Raw genomic sequence first — 14,605 nt, forward strand, 5'->3', positions numbered from 1 at the left:
CTATCTTTGCAGGGTCGGCTGTAATTCCTTGGGCCGAAATAATGTGCCCTAGATATCGCACCTCTGTTGAGAAAAGATTGCATTTTGTAGGCTTCACTTTTAAGTTAGCTTGTCCCAATTTTGAAAGAACTTCGTCCAGCCTGTGTAAATGTTCATCGAAGGTGCGTCCAAAGCAAATTATATCATCAAGATAAACAAGGCAGGTTGACCACTGTAAGTCAGCTAACACCAAATCCATCAACCGCTGGAAGGTGCCAGGAGAGTTACAGAGTCCAAAACTTAAAACATTAAACTCAAATAGCCCCTGCCTGGTAATAAATGCGGTTTTTGGCCTGTCTTGTGGATCTACCTCGACCTGCCAATATCCACTGGCCAGGTCGAGGGTCGAGAACCATTGAGCGTTTGCCAAGCTATCTAATGCATCATCGATTCGCGGCAGGGGGTACGCATCCTTCACAGTGACCTCATTTAGTTTGCGGTAGTCCACACAAAAGCGCAGGCTACCGTCTTTCTTTCGTACGGGCACCACCGGGGCTGCCCAGGGGCTACAGGAGGGGCGTACGATGTCATTATCAAGCATCTGCTTAATGTGGTCTGCAACCTCTTGTTGTAGATGTAAGGGAACCCGGCGAGGGTGCATTTTGATGGGCCTAGCACTTCCTGTGTCAATTTGATGTTGCGTCATGTGTGTTCTCCCTAAATCATCGTCTCCCCGGCTAAACACACCCCTGTGGCGCTGAAGTAACTCGCGTACCGATTTTACTTCTAACAAAGACAAGCCCTTATCTTCCAACCCCAATTGTGACAAGAGAGCATCCACTGACCAGTGTGAGTCTTCCGCTATGCCACCCTCTTGTCCTATGGTAACGTCAGTATGCAGAGTTCCTACTTTCATTCCACCCTTCAAAGCGCACGGTTCGTCTGCAACATTTATGACCCGCACCGGTACTACCCCTTGCTGCGCGCTACAGACCACCCGTGCCACCATTATATCACCATGAGAGGACAGAGAGCCCGAGGGTTCCAGCAGGCCCACAGCATGTCCCGCCAGCAGCCCGTCCACCACCCCTGAGATGATTGCCTCGGTGCGAGGTCCAATGACAGTATCCTCCTGCACTGTAACCATTTTGGGCTGGTTAGCCTCAAGTGACGAGATCAAAGGCAGTTTTTTCCCCATTAAACTACAGCTTTTGTTGGCCAGGTCGAGTACAGCACCATATTTGGAGAGAAAATCAATCCCCAACAAAATTTCAGTAGACACCTCAGCCACCAGGAATTCTACCACTAAGGCCAAAGACTCAAATTGGCAAATAGTTTGCCACCGCCCCACCACACGCATATCACCACCATTTGCTGCCGAAGCCACCCCATCATATTCCGTTAGCTCTCCCACCCCTTTTGTAAATTGAAGCCATTTTTCCTTGGGGATAATGGAAACTTGTGCACCGGTGTCCACCAACATATGAGAAAGGCACCCACCTATTTTGGCATTAAGATACATGCCTGGGCTGTCTGGATAATTGTGAGCCAGTCTTGCAGATCTGCAGAAAGGGGCGGGCATTCGGCCCTCCATGGCCGCCCCCTCTAGTTTCCCTGCACATAGGGGCAGTCGCGTCGCAGGTGCCTTGTGCATCCGCATTCCCAGCACGCCTCTCTTGCACTGGAGGATGAGGAGCGTTCAGGTCCACCCTGCTGACCACGCCTTCGGTCACCACGATCCCATTGTGCCCTGTTGGAAAGGGGAGGCTGCAAAGAGGTCACAGTTTGCTGGAGTGATTTAACTTCTTGCCTTAAGCCTTCTACTACACCCAGTAGGACTTCCATTTGTTTATCGCTTGGTGGCTTGTCAGTGACTGCCCGCACTTTGGGATCAGGGTTAATCTGAGTATTTTCTAAATTCTTTATTAACTCTAGTTCTGCAGCTATATTAATAGCTTCTTCCAATGTATTGGGTTTTTGGCTACGGAGATGTACTCTCAAATCGCCCCTTCCTACGTGTTCTACAAAGTGGTCGCGGGCAAACATATCACGGGTGACATTGTCGGCTGACGGATACGCTTTAGAAATCAGCCGCCGTAAAGCAATTCCAAAATCTCTAACGGATTCATTTGGCAACCGTCTGCGAGATAAGAAGTTAGCTCGGTTCCAGTCGGCGCTGTCACAGGGTTCTAAACAGGTGCCCAGCGCCTCCTTTAAAGTTTTATAATTTGCGTGCGCTGCTGGAGGCAAGCCAGAATACAATTCCCTCGCCCGACCGGAAAGAAGGAGAGACATGAATTTCATTTTTAAAGGCTCATCCCATCCATTAACTTCAGCTGCTATTTCGAATTGGGCTATCCAGTCTGACCATTCACGACCGGTGCCTGTAAAGGTCTCCGGCATAAAAACAGGGCGTGCCATCGGTTGCACACTAGGGCCACCGCGGCGTGGCGGATCTGAAACCTCTGGGTTCGACATTGTCCCACCGCTGCCACCAGTGTAATAATTGCCCGTTTTAGGGCCAACCCAGAGGAATCAGAAACGCGCCACACACAAGAACTGAAGGAAAATAGACATCTTTATTTAAGTTCATAAAGGGACACATAAAATTCGGTCGGTCAGACTGGTGCGTAAAGAAGGGTGAGCCGGCGGAGGGAATACAACCCTCCCAAAATGTGCAACTCAGCAAATGTTAAGGCAATAAGGCAACGCACTTTAGTTATCCACTACACTGCAAGCAATACATATGGCAATAATCATTGCATCACAATCAGAGGGTTCACTAGACTACCTATGTCACAGCACGCTACTCAGTGAATACACAGCACCCGTAGGTTACGAATAATCATTGCATCACAGTGAGGTTTCACTACTAGACTACTCATGTCACAGCACACTACACTCAGTGAATACACCGCACCCGTAGGTTACGAATAATCATTGCATCACAGTGAGGTTTCACTACTAGACTACTCATGTCACAGCACACTACACTCAGTGAATACACAGCACACGTAGGTTACGAATAATCATTGCATCACAGTGTTCACTAGACTACTCATGTCACAGCACACTACACTCAGTGAATACACCGCACCCGTAGGTTACGAATAATCATTGCATCACAGTGAGGTTTCACTACTAGACTACTCATGTCACAGCACACTACACTCAGTGAATACACAGCACACGTAGGTTACGAATAATCATTGCATCACAGTGTTCACTAGACTACTCATGTCACAGCACACTACATTCCGTGAACACACAGCACCCACAAGTTAGGCTATATAGTCCTCCCACCGACCCCTCATTCAATTACAGCAACAGACCAACCTTCCCAGATAAAACTACACACTCACTAACACGCGCTCACACATACACACATACACACACACACGTTAGGTAAGGTTAAAACAGACTGGGACTTCCCTGCCTCTCCAAGACCCTCCCCTGGGGTCCGGTAGTCCTCGGCTCGGCGGCAAGAGTTCAGGAGCAGGTAGCCATAAGCAGAGTCCAGGGCCCGGTAGCAGCACAGAGCAGGGGCAGGTAGCAGCACAGAGTTCAGTGGCGCGTAGCCAGCACAGAGTTCAGAGGCGGTTAGCCAGCAGCGGCCGCCAGCAGGAAACGCAGAGTCTTTGGGCTAGCCCTCGCTAGTAGTAAGTCAGAGCAACACAGCGTGCTAGCAGAGTCCAAGTGGGCACACCAGGCACAGCGGTTGACCTAACCAGTCCGAGGCCTTATACTAATTTCTCCCCCCATATACTATCTTCGCCGGCGGTGGCCCTAATGACCGCGACCGGCACCAAACGTTCCCCACATTTGTCCAACCGCTCGCCCCGGCGTCCCTCCCCCCCTCTGCCATGCCACCCATGTCTCTCATATCGCCTCACATGCAGGTGAGCACAATCAGTGCCACGCAGCCAATTAGGCGTCATTTGTTCAATTAGTTCGGCGGCCAACAATCTCAGACATCCACCACAATATAAATTGTTGGGAAACCATTGTAGGCCTACTGCAGTAGGCCATAACATGACAGATTTTTCTGCAGTCCTCACATTAAGTATTAGGCTACCGATGCTTGATTTTATACACGCCAAAGAAATTTTGTAAGGCACGCAGCAGGCCCGTCACTAGGTTTGAGAGACAGGTGGGGCTTAGCCCCAGAGGAAGAAAATGCGCGCGTGGAGAGCGCACCGAAATTTTTCCAACGCGCCTGCTAAGGTTTTGTCTATGAATTCATTATTTTAAGAGCAAAGAAATCCCACACACTGTCCATTCCACCAACAAACTTTAATACATTGTTTCGGTCATCCGACCTTCTTCATGTTGTATTAAAATTTGTTGGTGGAGTGGACAGTATGCAGGATTTCTTTACACTTGAATGACAACCCCACTGGGATAATATCCTACGCACCTGCCCACCTAAAAAGCGTCTTCTTGAACAATTATTTTAAGAGCACCATACCGATTTTTGATCACTAGTTACAGTGATTTTTTTATTTTTTATTTCACATTTTAATGAACATTCCTTATATGTAAGCTAAACAAAACATTTCAAAATGTTTCAACTGATGAATATTATGTACGGAAGTTAATATGATTAGATAAAAATGCTGAGAGCATAATTTACACAAGGACTAGGAACTTTAACCCTATAATAAGGAGTTACTAACTGCGTGTCTCCAGGAGAAGCAGTGGTCAGGAAGCGATTCATTCAAACAGGTTCCTTACTTGGAAAACTATGCATCCACAGCAAATATTAGGTCATTTTTCCTCCATTAGTAGTTATTGTAATCAGTTAAGGTGTGTTTTCAAACTGTTAAGACAAATATTAAAAACTCAACTATAATTTCAAGACAATGTCAAATTAATTTATTACACGGATATTGTGAGTGAAAATTGGTACTTTGGGTCTGAAGATTTCATCCGTGTAAGTAATTACACTTTTCTCGAGGTGTTGTTAGTCACAAAGCACAATCCTCTACCTGTTTCCCCCCCGCATAACATATTGCTGTGCACCCTGCTTTTATTGCTGTGCAGTAGGATATAAGTGGCATTAAACAATAAATAAGCAACCATAAACTTGTATTCAGATTAACTTGCCTTCTTGGTGATTCGTATTCAGTGCTTTACTGCATTTGTTTTTGGAAAAAAATAAAAAAATTTTTTTTTTTTTTTTTTTTTTTTTTCAAAATCGTTACAGGGGGGGCTAATACTAATGTAGGGGGGGCTAAAGCCCCCCTAAAATAGGCCTAACGACGTCCCTGGCGCGCAGCCTTTTTCCTTTTACCTCCGAAACAGCGCCTTCACCTCGCATGAAATATAATTCCCGCGTCCCCCTTCCCGCGTTCCCTTTCCAATTCTATCAACCAATGAATGCACATGAATGGGTCTGTTCATACTAATTAGAATATTCATATAGTAATATAGAGTTCTTCAGCGGAAGCGGAAGCATGTAGTAGATTGTAGTCTTTCATGTTAGCATTTAAGGACGTCCTGGTTCCTATCGGCTTCCGGCCTCCATTGGGAATGAATAGGGGTAAATTTCAAATAAGCTCCGAGTGCAAGCACGCGCTTAGCGAACCCCCGCAAACTGTCGAGGGTGTTAAAAATAGGCTGTAGGTATGACATGGTTGATAATTTTGTGTCAAACTTCGACATAAATACGATGTTGCGTCCATATGCTAAACCCGGAAGCTTTTGGCGACTACAGAAGCGGCGCCTGTATCTAACGGCATGTACGTGCGGAAGGTTGTACCCATGGCAACCAAAGGAAAGTATGTAGTTCGGAAGTTTTAATGATCAGAAAGGGGTTAGCAATATTGAATTATAATCGTCATGATTTAACATGTGAATACACCAACATGATGATACGATCCGTTCCACTAATGAGAAAGGGATGCGGGGACACGCTAATGTTCGTTGTTGCCGTGCAACTTATATTTTTGCCAAACCTGAATCTCTATGGCGTTTTGCAATGTAAAAAATCGCCATGGAACCGGTAGTCCAAACGCCGCATACAAGTTGACGTCAACGCTGAAGAGCTCTATTTAAGGGAGGAGGCAAGGCGGAGACTTGGGCCCGTGTGTGTTCGTGCATGTGCGCAAGATTTCACGTCAAAACCTGGTTACGCACTTATTGATACATCCGGATTTTTTTGTCCGTAAGTAACTTCCAAGATTTTCGCGTCCGCACTTTCTTGGTAGGAAATCCACGCACTTCTTTGTACATGAGGCCCCTGGTTTGCAAGTGGCTTTGTATAATAGCGTGTGCTAAATGCAATTTGATGTAATGCGTGTGCCTGACTTGTCTGTGTTTGTGCGCGGTTCAGGCTCCAGCACGAGGTGGATGTCCTCCAGCAGCAGCTGCGTGAGAGCCACCTCCTGGTGGTGTCCCTGCAGAAGCAGATCCAGTCCTACCAGGCAGCACAGGCCACCACCCCACCCACCTCCACTACAGAAGAGGGGCCCTATGGTAGCAGGCCCCGCGGTGGCAGTGCAGTAGAGGGCCCCTACGGTGGGCACTATGGCCTGGGGGAGCTGCAGCACCAAGACATGGGCAGCCTCCACGCCCAGCTGGAGCAGCAGCTACAGCAGCAGACACAACACGCTCAGCCCACCGCCAGGAAACAGCTCTTCCAGGGTGAGGAGGCCATTGGATTGCACTTTATTCAGCGATGTAGGTTTCGGAAAGGTTTCGGATTTCGCTGGAAAACCTTTCGGAAAGTGGTGGGGGCGTAATTCGGCCAAAGTTGTCTGGGGTTCATATTTTTACGTCACATTTGTAAAAAAAAACAAAACAAAAAAAAAGTGGTGGGGACAAGTTAAAGTAATTTCAAAGGTGGTATGGACATGTCCTCACCATCCACACCCAAAACTTCACTCATGGCTTTATTCATCTCTAAGGGGGAAATGAATTATGTTACACATCAATACATGTGAGATGAGAGTAGCCTTGTCTTCACTGTATGATTGGGTTGTCTTGTCTTCATTCTTTAGCTTTCATGATGGAAAACATTATGCATAGGAGACACTTTTTTTATCCAAGGCAACTTACAAAGGGAAACTCTTAAATGATATTAGGGATGTTAATATTACTTGTACTTTACATTTTATCACTCTGCTGCATATAATGGTTTGGTGAAGGTGAATCACTAATAGTAGCACTAATAGCTGATCTAAGTTGCACATCTTAATAGTTGTTTTTGTGTCCTGTGTGTCCAGACTCCACCTCCTCTCCACCTGTCAGAGACATCGGGCCTCTTAGTCCCGCCTCCTCTCCTGCAAAGCGACAAGCAGCGGCCAATGGCCATGGGAAGATGCATACAGGTACCCTGGTCTGCACCAATCACAGATGCGTACACACACACACACACACACACACACACACACACACACACACACACACACACACACAGACACACACACAGACACACACACACACACACACACACACACACACACACACACAGACACACACACACACACACAGACACACACACACACACACACACACACAGTCTGGCTGTCGTAACTCGCACACGGAGCTTTCTTTGGCAAACAGATTAGACAAAACAGTCTAAAAAAGGAGATCACACAAAGCTAAATTCAAGCACTTTTCTCTCCCTCCCTTTCTCCCTCATCAGAAAAACATCCAGCGTCTCCAGCGTCCGGCAACCCAGGCGGCTCCATGGCTAGCCCAGAAGGGCAGCACGTGGCTGGGAGACTGGAAGACTACACGTCCCTGCTGCAGCAGCTCCTGGAGGGGAAGGTCCTCATCAGTAAGATGGAGGCCACACTGAAGTCTTCCGGCCAGCAGAAACTGCAGCAGGTGAGAGACCATCACATTACAGTACTTTACTTAGCTGGTGCTTTTTTACTTACCTGGCCACAGAATACAGTATGGCTGGGACACACAAGTTATCTTTTAGATGTATTTTTAAATTATTATTTTATTTTATTATCTTGTGCCGTAACAGTGTGCTAGTCTTCCTGGGGTCCCCTGGGAGTGACATTACCTGTGTATCACTGTTAAACTACCAAAATGTACTACCAGTTAGCCTGCCTAGAACAGTAGGTGCCCTCTCATGCTGAAGTGCTGGGGGATGTTTGGTTGGGACACTACATTTAGACAAATTAAACTCATCCACAATTTTGTGATTGCTGGATTAGAATAATCATGATTCCCCCACCCCATCCATTTACATGAACTGCTACCATGTTGTGCACACAGGGCTCTATGAAGAGTCTTCTGTCGAGCACTAGGACCCTGAAGAGGATCCTGGAGGAGGCGGGCTCTCTGCTCAGAGGCTTTTGGAAGGCGACTTTACCCAGTGAATTCTCTTGCCAACAGAGCACAAAGGTTAGATTACATGCAACTGACCATTCACACAAACAAACCACTTGGCGATTTAAATTAGCCTTAGGCTAACTCTGGTACAATGCATGACAACATTTATGTTTTAATTGTACGTACATGAATTGAAACTAAAGCTGAACTGACACAAACACACCTGTATACGCACATGAACATAAAGATACTCTACATTTCTAACAGCTGCTTACATATGAATGATCAGCATTTTTCATGTGCCCCTGCTGCAGGATGAGGAGATAACTGAGCTGAAGTTGAAGCTGCAGGACCAGGAGCAGGCCCTGAAAGACGCTCTGGAGAACCTGAGGGCCTCCAACCAGACCAGGGAGAGCATGGAGAACTTCATCACCGGACAATGTGAGCCTCCTCCACCACACGCTCCAACATTCATTAATTTATTCCACCACACGCTCCAACATTCATTCATTCATTCATTCATTCATTCATTCATTCATTCATTCATTCATTCAGTCAGCAGTAGTAGTCTTCAGTTGTCGGCGGAAGAGCTCAACACTGCTGCTTTACCCTTTCCCCACTTTATTTTTTGGCGTGCCGAAATGTCTCTGCGCCAAAAAATCAATTGGTGAAACCATAAAGTAGCAGTGTTGTGCTCTTCCCCTGACAACTGAGGACTATAGTGCCCTGAAAAGCTGCACTCGCTGACAAAGAAACCTTCAAGTTGTGCAGGCCCTTGCAAAACTTTGGTATTCAGCACCAATAGCTCTGCACAGCACAGCAGCCTTCACTTTATATAATTTGCTTATTTATTAGTAGAGTGGAGAGTAAAGATATGTCAGTAATCCAACAAAATTTGCCTGACTTTTCATACATTGCTGATTTATTGCACTATAATTAAGTATAAGTAGTAAATGTATTTTCTTTTTACTATATTACCCATATTGTTGTACTCTTATGTGTACTGTATATAGTGCAGATATATAGTGTATATAGTGTAAACCTATGTTTATTTATATACTATATGTATTTATGGACCATCTATATACAGCATACACACAGTATAGTGTATCGCCCTTCCTTTTCCTTCCTCCTTTTGTGTTGTTTAAACAACAGAGAGGCTGTTTTGTGGAGCTGTGTGGCTCTGCGATAGGAATAAGCCTCATTTGAGCATCCAGCCAGCCTCCCCTAACTGTCCTCTGGTGCGTTCATGTGCGTGTAATTAAATATGCCCATGTGCCATCCAGCTAAACAAGCTCAAGCTCCAGAACCTTTCAGCAAGTCCGCAAACATCTGTGACTCACTCACTCACAGTGTGTGTGTGTGTGTGTGTGTGTGTGTGTGTGTGTGTGTGTGTGTGTGTGTGTGTGTGTGTGTGTGTGTGTGTGTGTGTGTGTGTGTGTGTGTGTGTGCTTGGCTGTCTGTCTCTGTTTTGTCTGTGAATGTGCTATTTTGGACAAACCACAATCTAATCTCAAGCCATTTTCCCATTTTCAGTATCAAGAACACGGGATGTCCTGAAAAAAGCTCGCTCAAATTTGGAGGTGAGGTCAAATTTAACACACTGACTTGCCCTTATATGCGCGCACAGCACACACACATTTTAATTTATTTTCATGTATTATAAACTCAAGTTTATTGGTAATACACAGCCACAGTATTGTCTCCTTTGTTTTTTTGACTCTCATGCATCTCGTTTTCTTTCTGTCTACCACTCTCTCTCTCTTTTCCCACCTTTCAACCTCTCTCTGTCTTTCTGTCTTTTCCATGTTCACTGAGCGTTTGCAGAAGAACGAGCTCAAGCTTTCTTCCTTAAACGGCTCCTCCACCTCCTCCTTCTCCTCCTCTCCTCCCTTCTATCCCTCCTTTGCCACCTTCCCCCGCTCCTCCAAAGGTATTCCACCAGTGACAGTACAAACAGACAGTATGACTTCCTGTTTGTGTCTGTGTGTGTTTATTTGTGTATGTGTGTGTGTAACATCCTGCCTGCCTTTGCCCCCTACTCCTCTCCCTGTCCTGGGGTCTGTTTCTCGAAAGCGTCTTTGCTATCGTCGTTAGCAAAGTCCTTCGTAAGAGCGACTCAACTCTCTCTCGACAGCGACGCTCACCACTAAATCCAAGGGAATGGTAAAACGGTCTTAAGATGGTCTTAAGACGGTTAGCAACGACAAGAATCGAGAAACGGACCCCTGTCTGCCTAATACAATGCCCTCCTATTGTTTGGTTATTGTTCGCCCTCTGCTGGCTAAAACCAGTAGTACATGATGAAAGTCAGCGCCATTCATTATGTATGACTGTCTATGACAGTGTCACTACTTCCCAATGTCAAGTGTTCTGGCCTTGGTAGTGTTTGAAACGTCCAGTGATTGGATACGCTTTGGTGGACTCCGCGGAGTATCCAATCACAAGTCGTTTCACGCACTACCAAGCTTAGAACACTTGACATTGGGAAATTGTGTGAGTGTGTGTGCGTATCTGACAAAAAAATCTGTTGCTAATCCCTTAACTTTTTGTTTCCTTGGTGTAGCTCCGCTACACATGTGTTGTGTCATGGACTACAGCTGGAGCTAACAGTTAAACACGTGTGCATGCATGGCATTTGCCAATGTGTTTGTGTGGTGACATGTCTTTCCTTCCCCCGATGTTGCTAATGCTCTCCTCTGGTGTTCCCCCCTCAGGTGAAATCTCAAGCGCCCCCCGTGAGTGGCGCCACCCTCCTGGTTGGGGTGTCGTGACACCCCCGCAGATGCAAGAGAAGAGACCTCAGGGGACATCCCTTCCCTTTATGAGACCGCGGCCCCTCGACACCTACTCCTACTAGCCTATTAGTTATACACCATGGACATGCGTAGCCTACCTGTCTACGGTTCACGCAGGAGCCCCCACTTCCTGTTCAAACAGGAAGTGTACTTGGACCGAACTCTAAATCCGTGTGCAAAATACTTACTTGTTCACTACATATGTAACTCACTACACAGGATGGGACTTATATGGTTTTGTTCCCGATACATGGTGTATGTAGAGAACCGGTGTCCATTTTGGATTGCGATCGAGAGATTGGGAGATATCCTGGGCAGCGTTGGGCGGGGGTGTGGTGGGGCTTGTCTGTCTCTCAACGCTGAGAGCTGGAAGGGTTACATGAATGTTACCTGCTGCTCTGTGTTTGCTGCAGAGGATGCAGTCTGTTTGTTTTATGTATGTAGATATAGATCTCGGATCTCTGGATAGGACTTCTCTGCTGTGTGTGATCCCTTCTCGTCATGCCTCTTTTTCACTTTGGATCCAACCACAACTCGTGCTAATACTAGATGCACTAGATGACTAGGTAGTTAGATGTTAGTTCAACTTCTCACAGTCACTTCTCTCCTCAGTTCAATGTCATTAACTGACCAACAGCAGAGGAGCAAGTGGAATGCCAGAAAACATGTGCTGTAGCTTATTTATTTGGCAAGCTGCCTTCTGAGTTTCAGCTCCTTGCTGTCAGTCTAGAGAAATAGAGAAGATACAAGGCAATACAAAGGTCTCATAGAATGAGTTTCCTGAGTTGACCCAGCTCATAACTTAGGCCAAAGTAATGCTCTGCTGGTCTATTGTGTTAGTACGCTGATATGAGTGTGCATGGAGGAAACAAGCCATGGACAGTGTCAATCAATATCTCACTTCTACAACATGTACATCTTCTACTTTCGTTTGTTCAAATGGTATTTCTCTCATTGCCTTCATTGCATGTTTTTTATTTTTTGTTGGAAGGCGATATTGAAGTTAGAGTAGTTGTGTGCTGTTTATTTTGTGTAATTTAGCAAGTGTGGACCTGTGGTCACAGTAGGTTTGCCACTGTGGTGCCTGAGTAGAGGTCCTACTGAACATGTGCAATAAGAACTACTGTACTACGCAGCCTGTACTCTGACCTATGACACTGTAAACGTAGCGTTGCCCCGACAACGGGAGACAGACCGACCGTGCAATAATCTTTCAGGACCTTCTTACACAGGCTTAAGCAGATATCTTAGCACAGAGTAGACACATGTTTTTCAAACGAGTAAAGAAAAAGATAAATTGTGTATATTTCACACAGGCAATGCTGATACTGCCAAAGTCTGACTTTCTCTGTGTGTGTAAGGGTGTGTGTATGTATGTAAAACCCCATTGGATACTCATGATTTTGTTTCTGTAATATTATCGCCTGTTATTGGAATTTATAAGTGTGTGTCCCTTTTATTTTTACTTGTTTTTTTTTTTAATACACTGTTAAAAATCTGGTCCATTTTTTTATTATTATTATTATTACTGATGTTATCATTAGCACTTCTCAAAGATGGACCATTGCTGAAAAAAAGTCTCAAATGTTACCCAAACTCTTCTAATTTAGTTAATAAGACGTTTACACTGTCTTTTAAAATGAAAAATATGTTATTAGTTTATAAAAACTTACCCTTTTCAGGTCTGTTAACTGTGCAGAAAGAACAGAGCCATAGAAAAATGGCACACACATGCAGTGTTAAAATATCTTGTATGCAAATTAATGACACACATACAAGAGTGTGTGTTTCCAAAGACTGGGTAATGGATATGCGGAGGGGGTGGAGGGGGACGGGGGTACCAGGTATTTGTCTGTGCTTTTAAAATGTAAGTAGATGTTGTTGAGGTGCAGTGGTTGGGTAGCTGGGTATCGATGCATAGTGCGACCATGTTTGTGTTTGTCATATGCGCTCTTTCACAACACTTGCACTTTAGTGGGCGAGTGACATTGTTTTCTTCCCACGGTGTATAATGCAGTGAATGAGTGAACGTTGCGGACTGAGCCCGTGTCTTCAAAGTGCCAAGTGTGTGACCGCTTGTCTTCCCGTCTTGTCTTTAATTTTATAGCCTTCAGACTCATCCAACGTCTTGCTGTTGAATGCTCTGACAGAGAGCTCCGCGTTTGCTAGAATAGACCAGCGAAAAGCTATTGCTGACACTGTTCCCGAATACTGATATTATCACACTGGCCATACGCACCAGCTCCTGCAGCCAGTCCTCTAGCTATGCCCAACGGGTGCCAAAATGGCTTCCGACATGGCCGCCAAAGGCAGACCCTAATTAGCCAATCAGCAGAAGAGCCAAGCCTTCCTCATATACAGTATTGTCTCTCTGAGGTCTCATGATGTTGTTTTACTTGTAAATATATATTTGTATTATAACAGGTCAAAGGAACAAAAAAAGACCAAAGCGACTGACAAATCAAATGCACAGCCATGTTTGTGTACCGTCACTCGTGTGCTACGGTAACTCACTGCACTGAGAGTAGATCTGTAGATGCTGGCTACCGGCCTCTGCCTGTGTGGGGGGCTTGTATGATATTGTATATATCAGTGGGGGCGGAGGTGTGTGGCTGTGTATGGGGGGCTGTGTAGATAGAGGTGAACTAGGAGGCAGTGTACAGTAATGTCTATGCATGTGTGCTTCAAAAGGGGGGCGGGGTGCACCACCGCTTTTAATAAAAAAAGGGAATAAGGAATTGAAAGTGTTGAGTGTTTTTTTTACACAAACACAATAACGCAGAACATACATTTACTCAAGCCTACGAGGCACACAAAAAATATTATCAGAAAACAATGCAGCCATGGCTGTATTTTTCTGAATTGTAAAGAACCATGAAAAACACAGTTTCAAGTTGAACACATTTTTCATGTGATCTAATTTCTGTCCATTAATCAATTGCAAATCATGGGAGACAAGGGAATAAAAACGTTTTCATTTTGGAAACAGAGTTCATGCTCTTCATCTGTTGCAGAGGTTTTAAAGTAGAAGTAGTCTTACTGCTGTAATTTCAACAATAGCTCATGTTATTACATAGTCAATACTCAAGTTATTCAACTGCACCTACTGGAAATAACATTGATACACCGTAGGAATACATACTACTTCTTCATACACCTCTGATTTATTAGAACTCCATTTCTGCTGAAGTGTGCCTGTGAAGTAACAACACTTGGCCTATAGAGGGCACTCTAGGTACACAAAATGATCATTTGTGCATCCCATCACCATAGCATGGTAGTTGTAAAGCATGTAATCAATCAGGCCTAAGGATTGGACTGTGGCAACCTTTCAAGCAAGATTCCTACTGCTATTCTAACCACAGAGAGAAGAGCTGAAGGAATGAGCCGTGTAAAAACAAGGAACCACACCACCCAGAAGAACAACGTGGTCCTAACAAATGTGAAGTATATGAGCAAAAATAAATACTCTTGCTCTTCAGCTTCTACTTCTAATATCAGTAATTATGTGTCTAAACTTTTGTTTCTGTTAACCG

At 45.1% G+C, this 14,605-nt stretch overlaps 1 protein-coding gene across 7 annotated transcripts in view; it reads left to right on the plus strand.

The window, feature by feature from the left end:
- The window catches only part of pde4dip (phosphodiesterase 4D interacting protein), a 151,938-nt gene extending 137,394 nt beyond the window's left edge, over window positions 1-14,544 (plus strand). For 6 of the 7 annotated variants that reach the window (XM_063201281.1, XM_063201282.1, XM_063201283.1 and 3 more), the window contains 8 exons: window positions 6,314-6,624; window positions 7,206-7,310; window positions 7,628-7,812; window positions 8,215-8,343; window positions 8,586-8,712; window positions 9,808-9,854; window positions 10,099-10,204; window positions 10,989-14,544. In XM_063201281.1, coding sequence (XP_063057351.1) covers window positions 6,314-6,624; window positions 7,206-7,310; window positions 7,628-7,812; window positions 8,215-8,343; window positions 8,586-8,712; window positions 9,808-9,854; window positions 10,099-10,204; window positions 10,989-11,131 — 1,153 coding nt within the window. In that variant the 3' untranslated portion in view covers window positions 11,132-14,544. The remainder of the gene's footprint in view (window positions 1-6,313; window positions 6,625-7,205; window positions 7,311-7,627; window positions 7,813-8,214; window positions 8,344-8,585; window positions 8,713-9,807; window positions 9,855-10,098; window positions 10,205-10,988) is intronic. The other variant, XM_063201279.1, reaches the window with a different exon arrangement.
- Window positions 14,545-14,605: the final 61 nt, after the last annotated feature.

Source organism: Engraulis encrasicolus, chromosome 6 (genome assembly GCF_034702125.1).
Source record: "Engraulis encrasicolus isolate BLACKSEA-1 chromosome 6, IST_EnEncr_1.0, whole genome shotgun sequence".
Taxonomy (NCBI): Eukaryota; Metazoa; Chordata; class Actinopteri; order Clupeiformes; family Engraulidae; genus Engraulis; species Engraulis encrasicolus.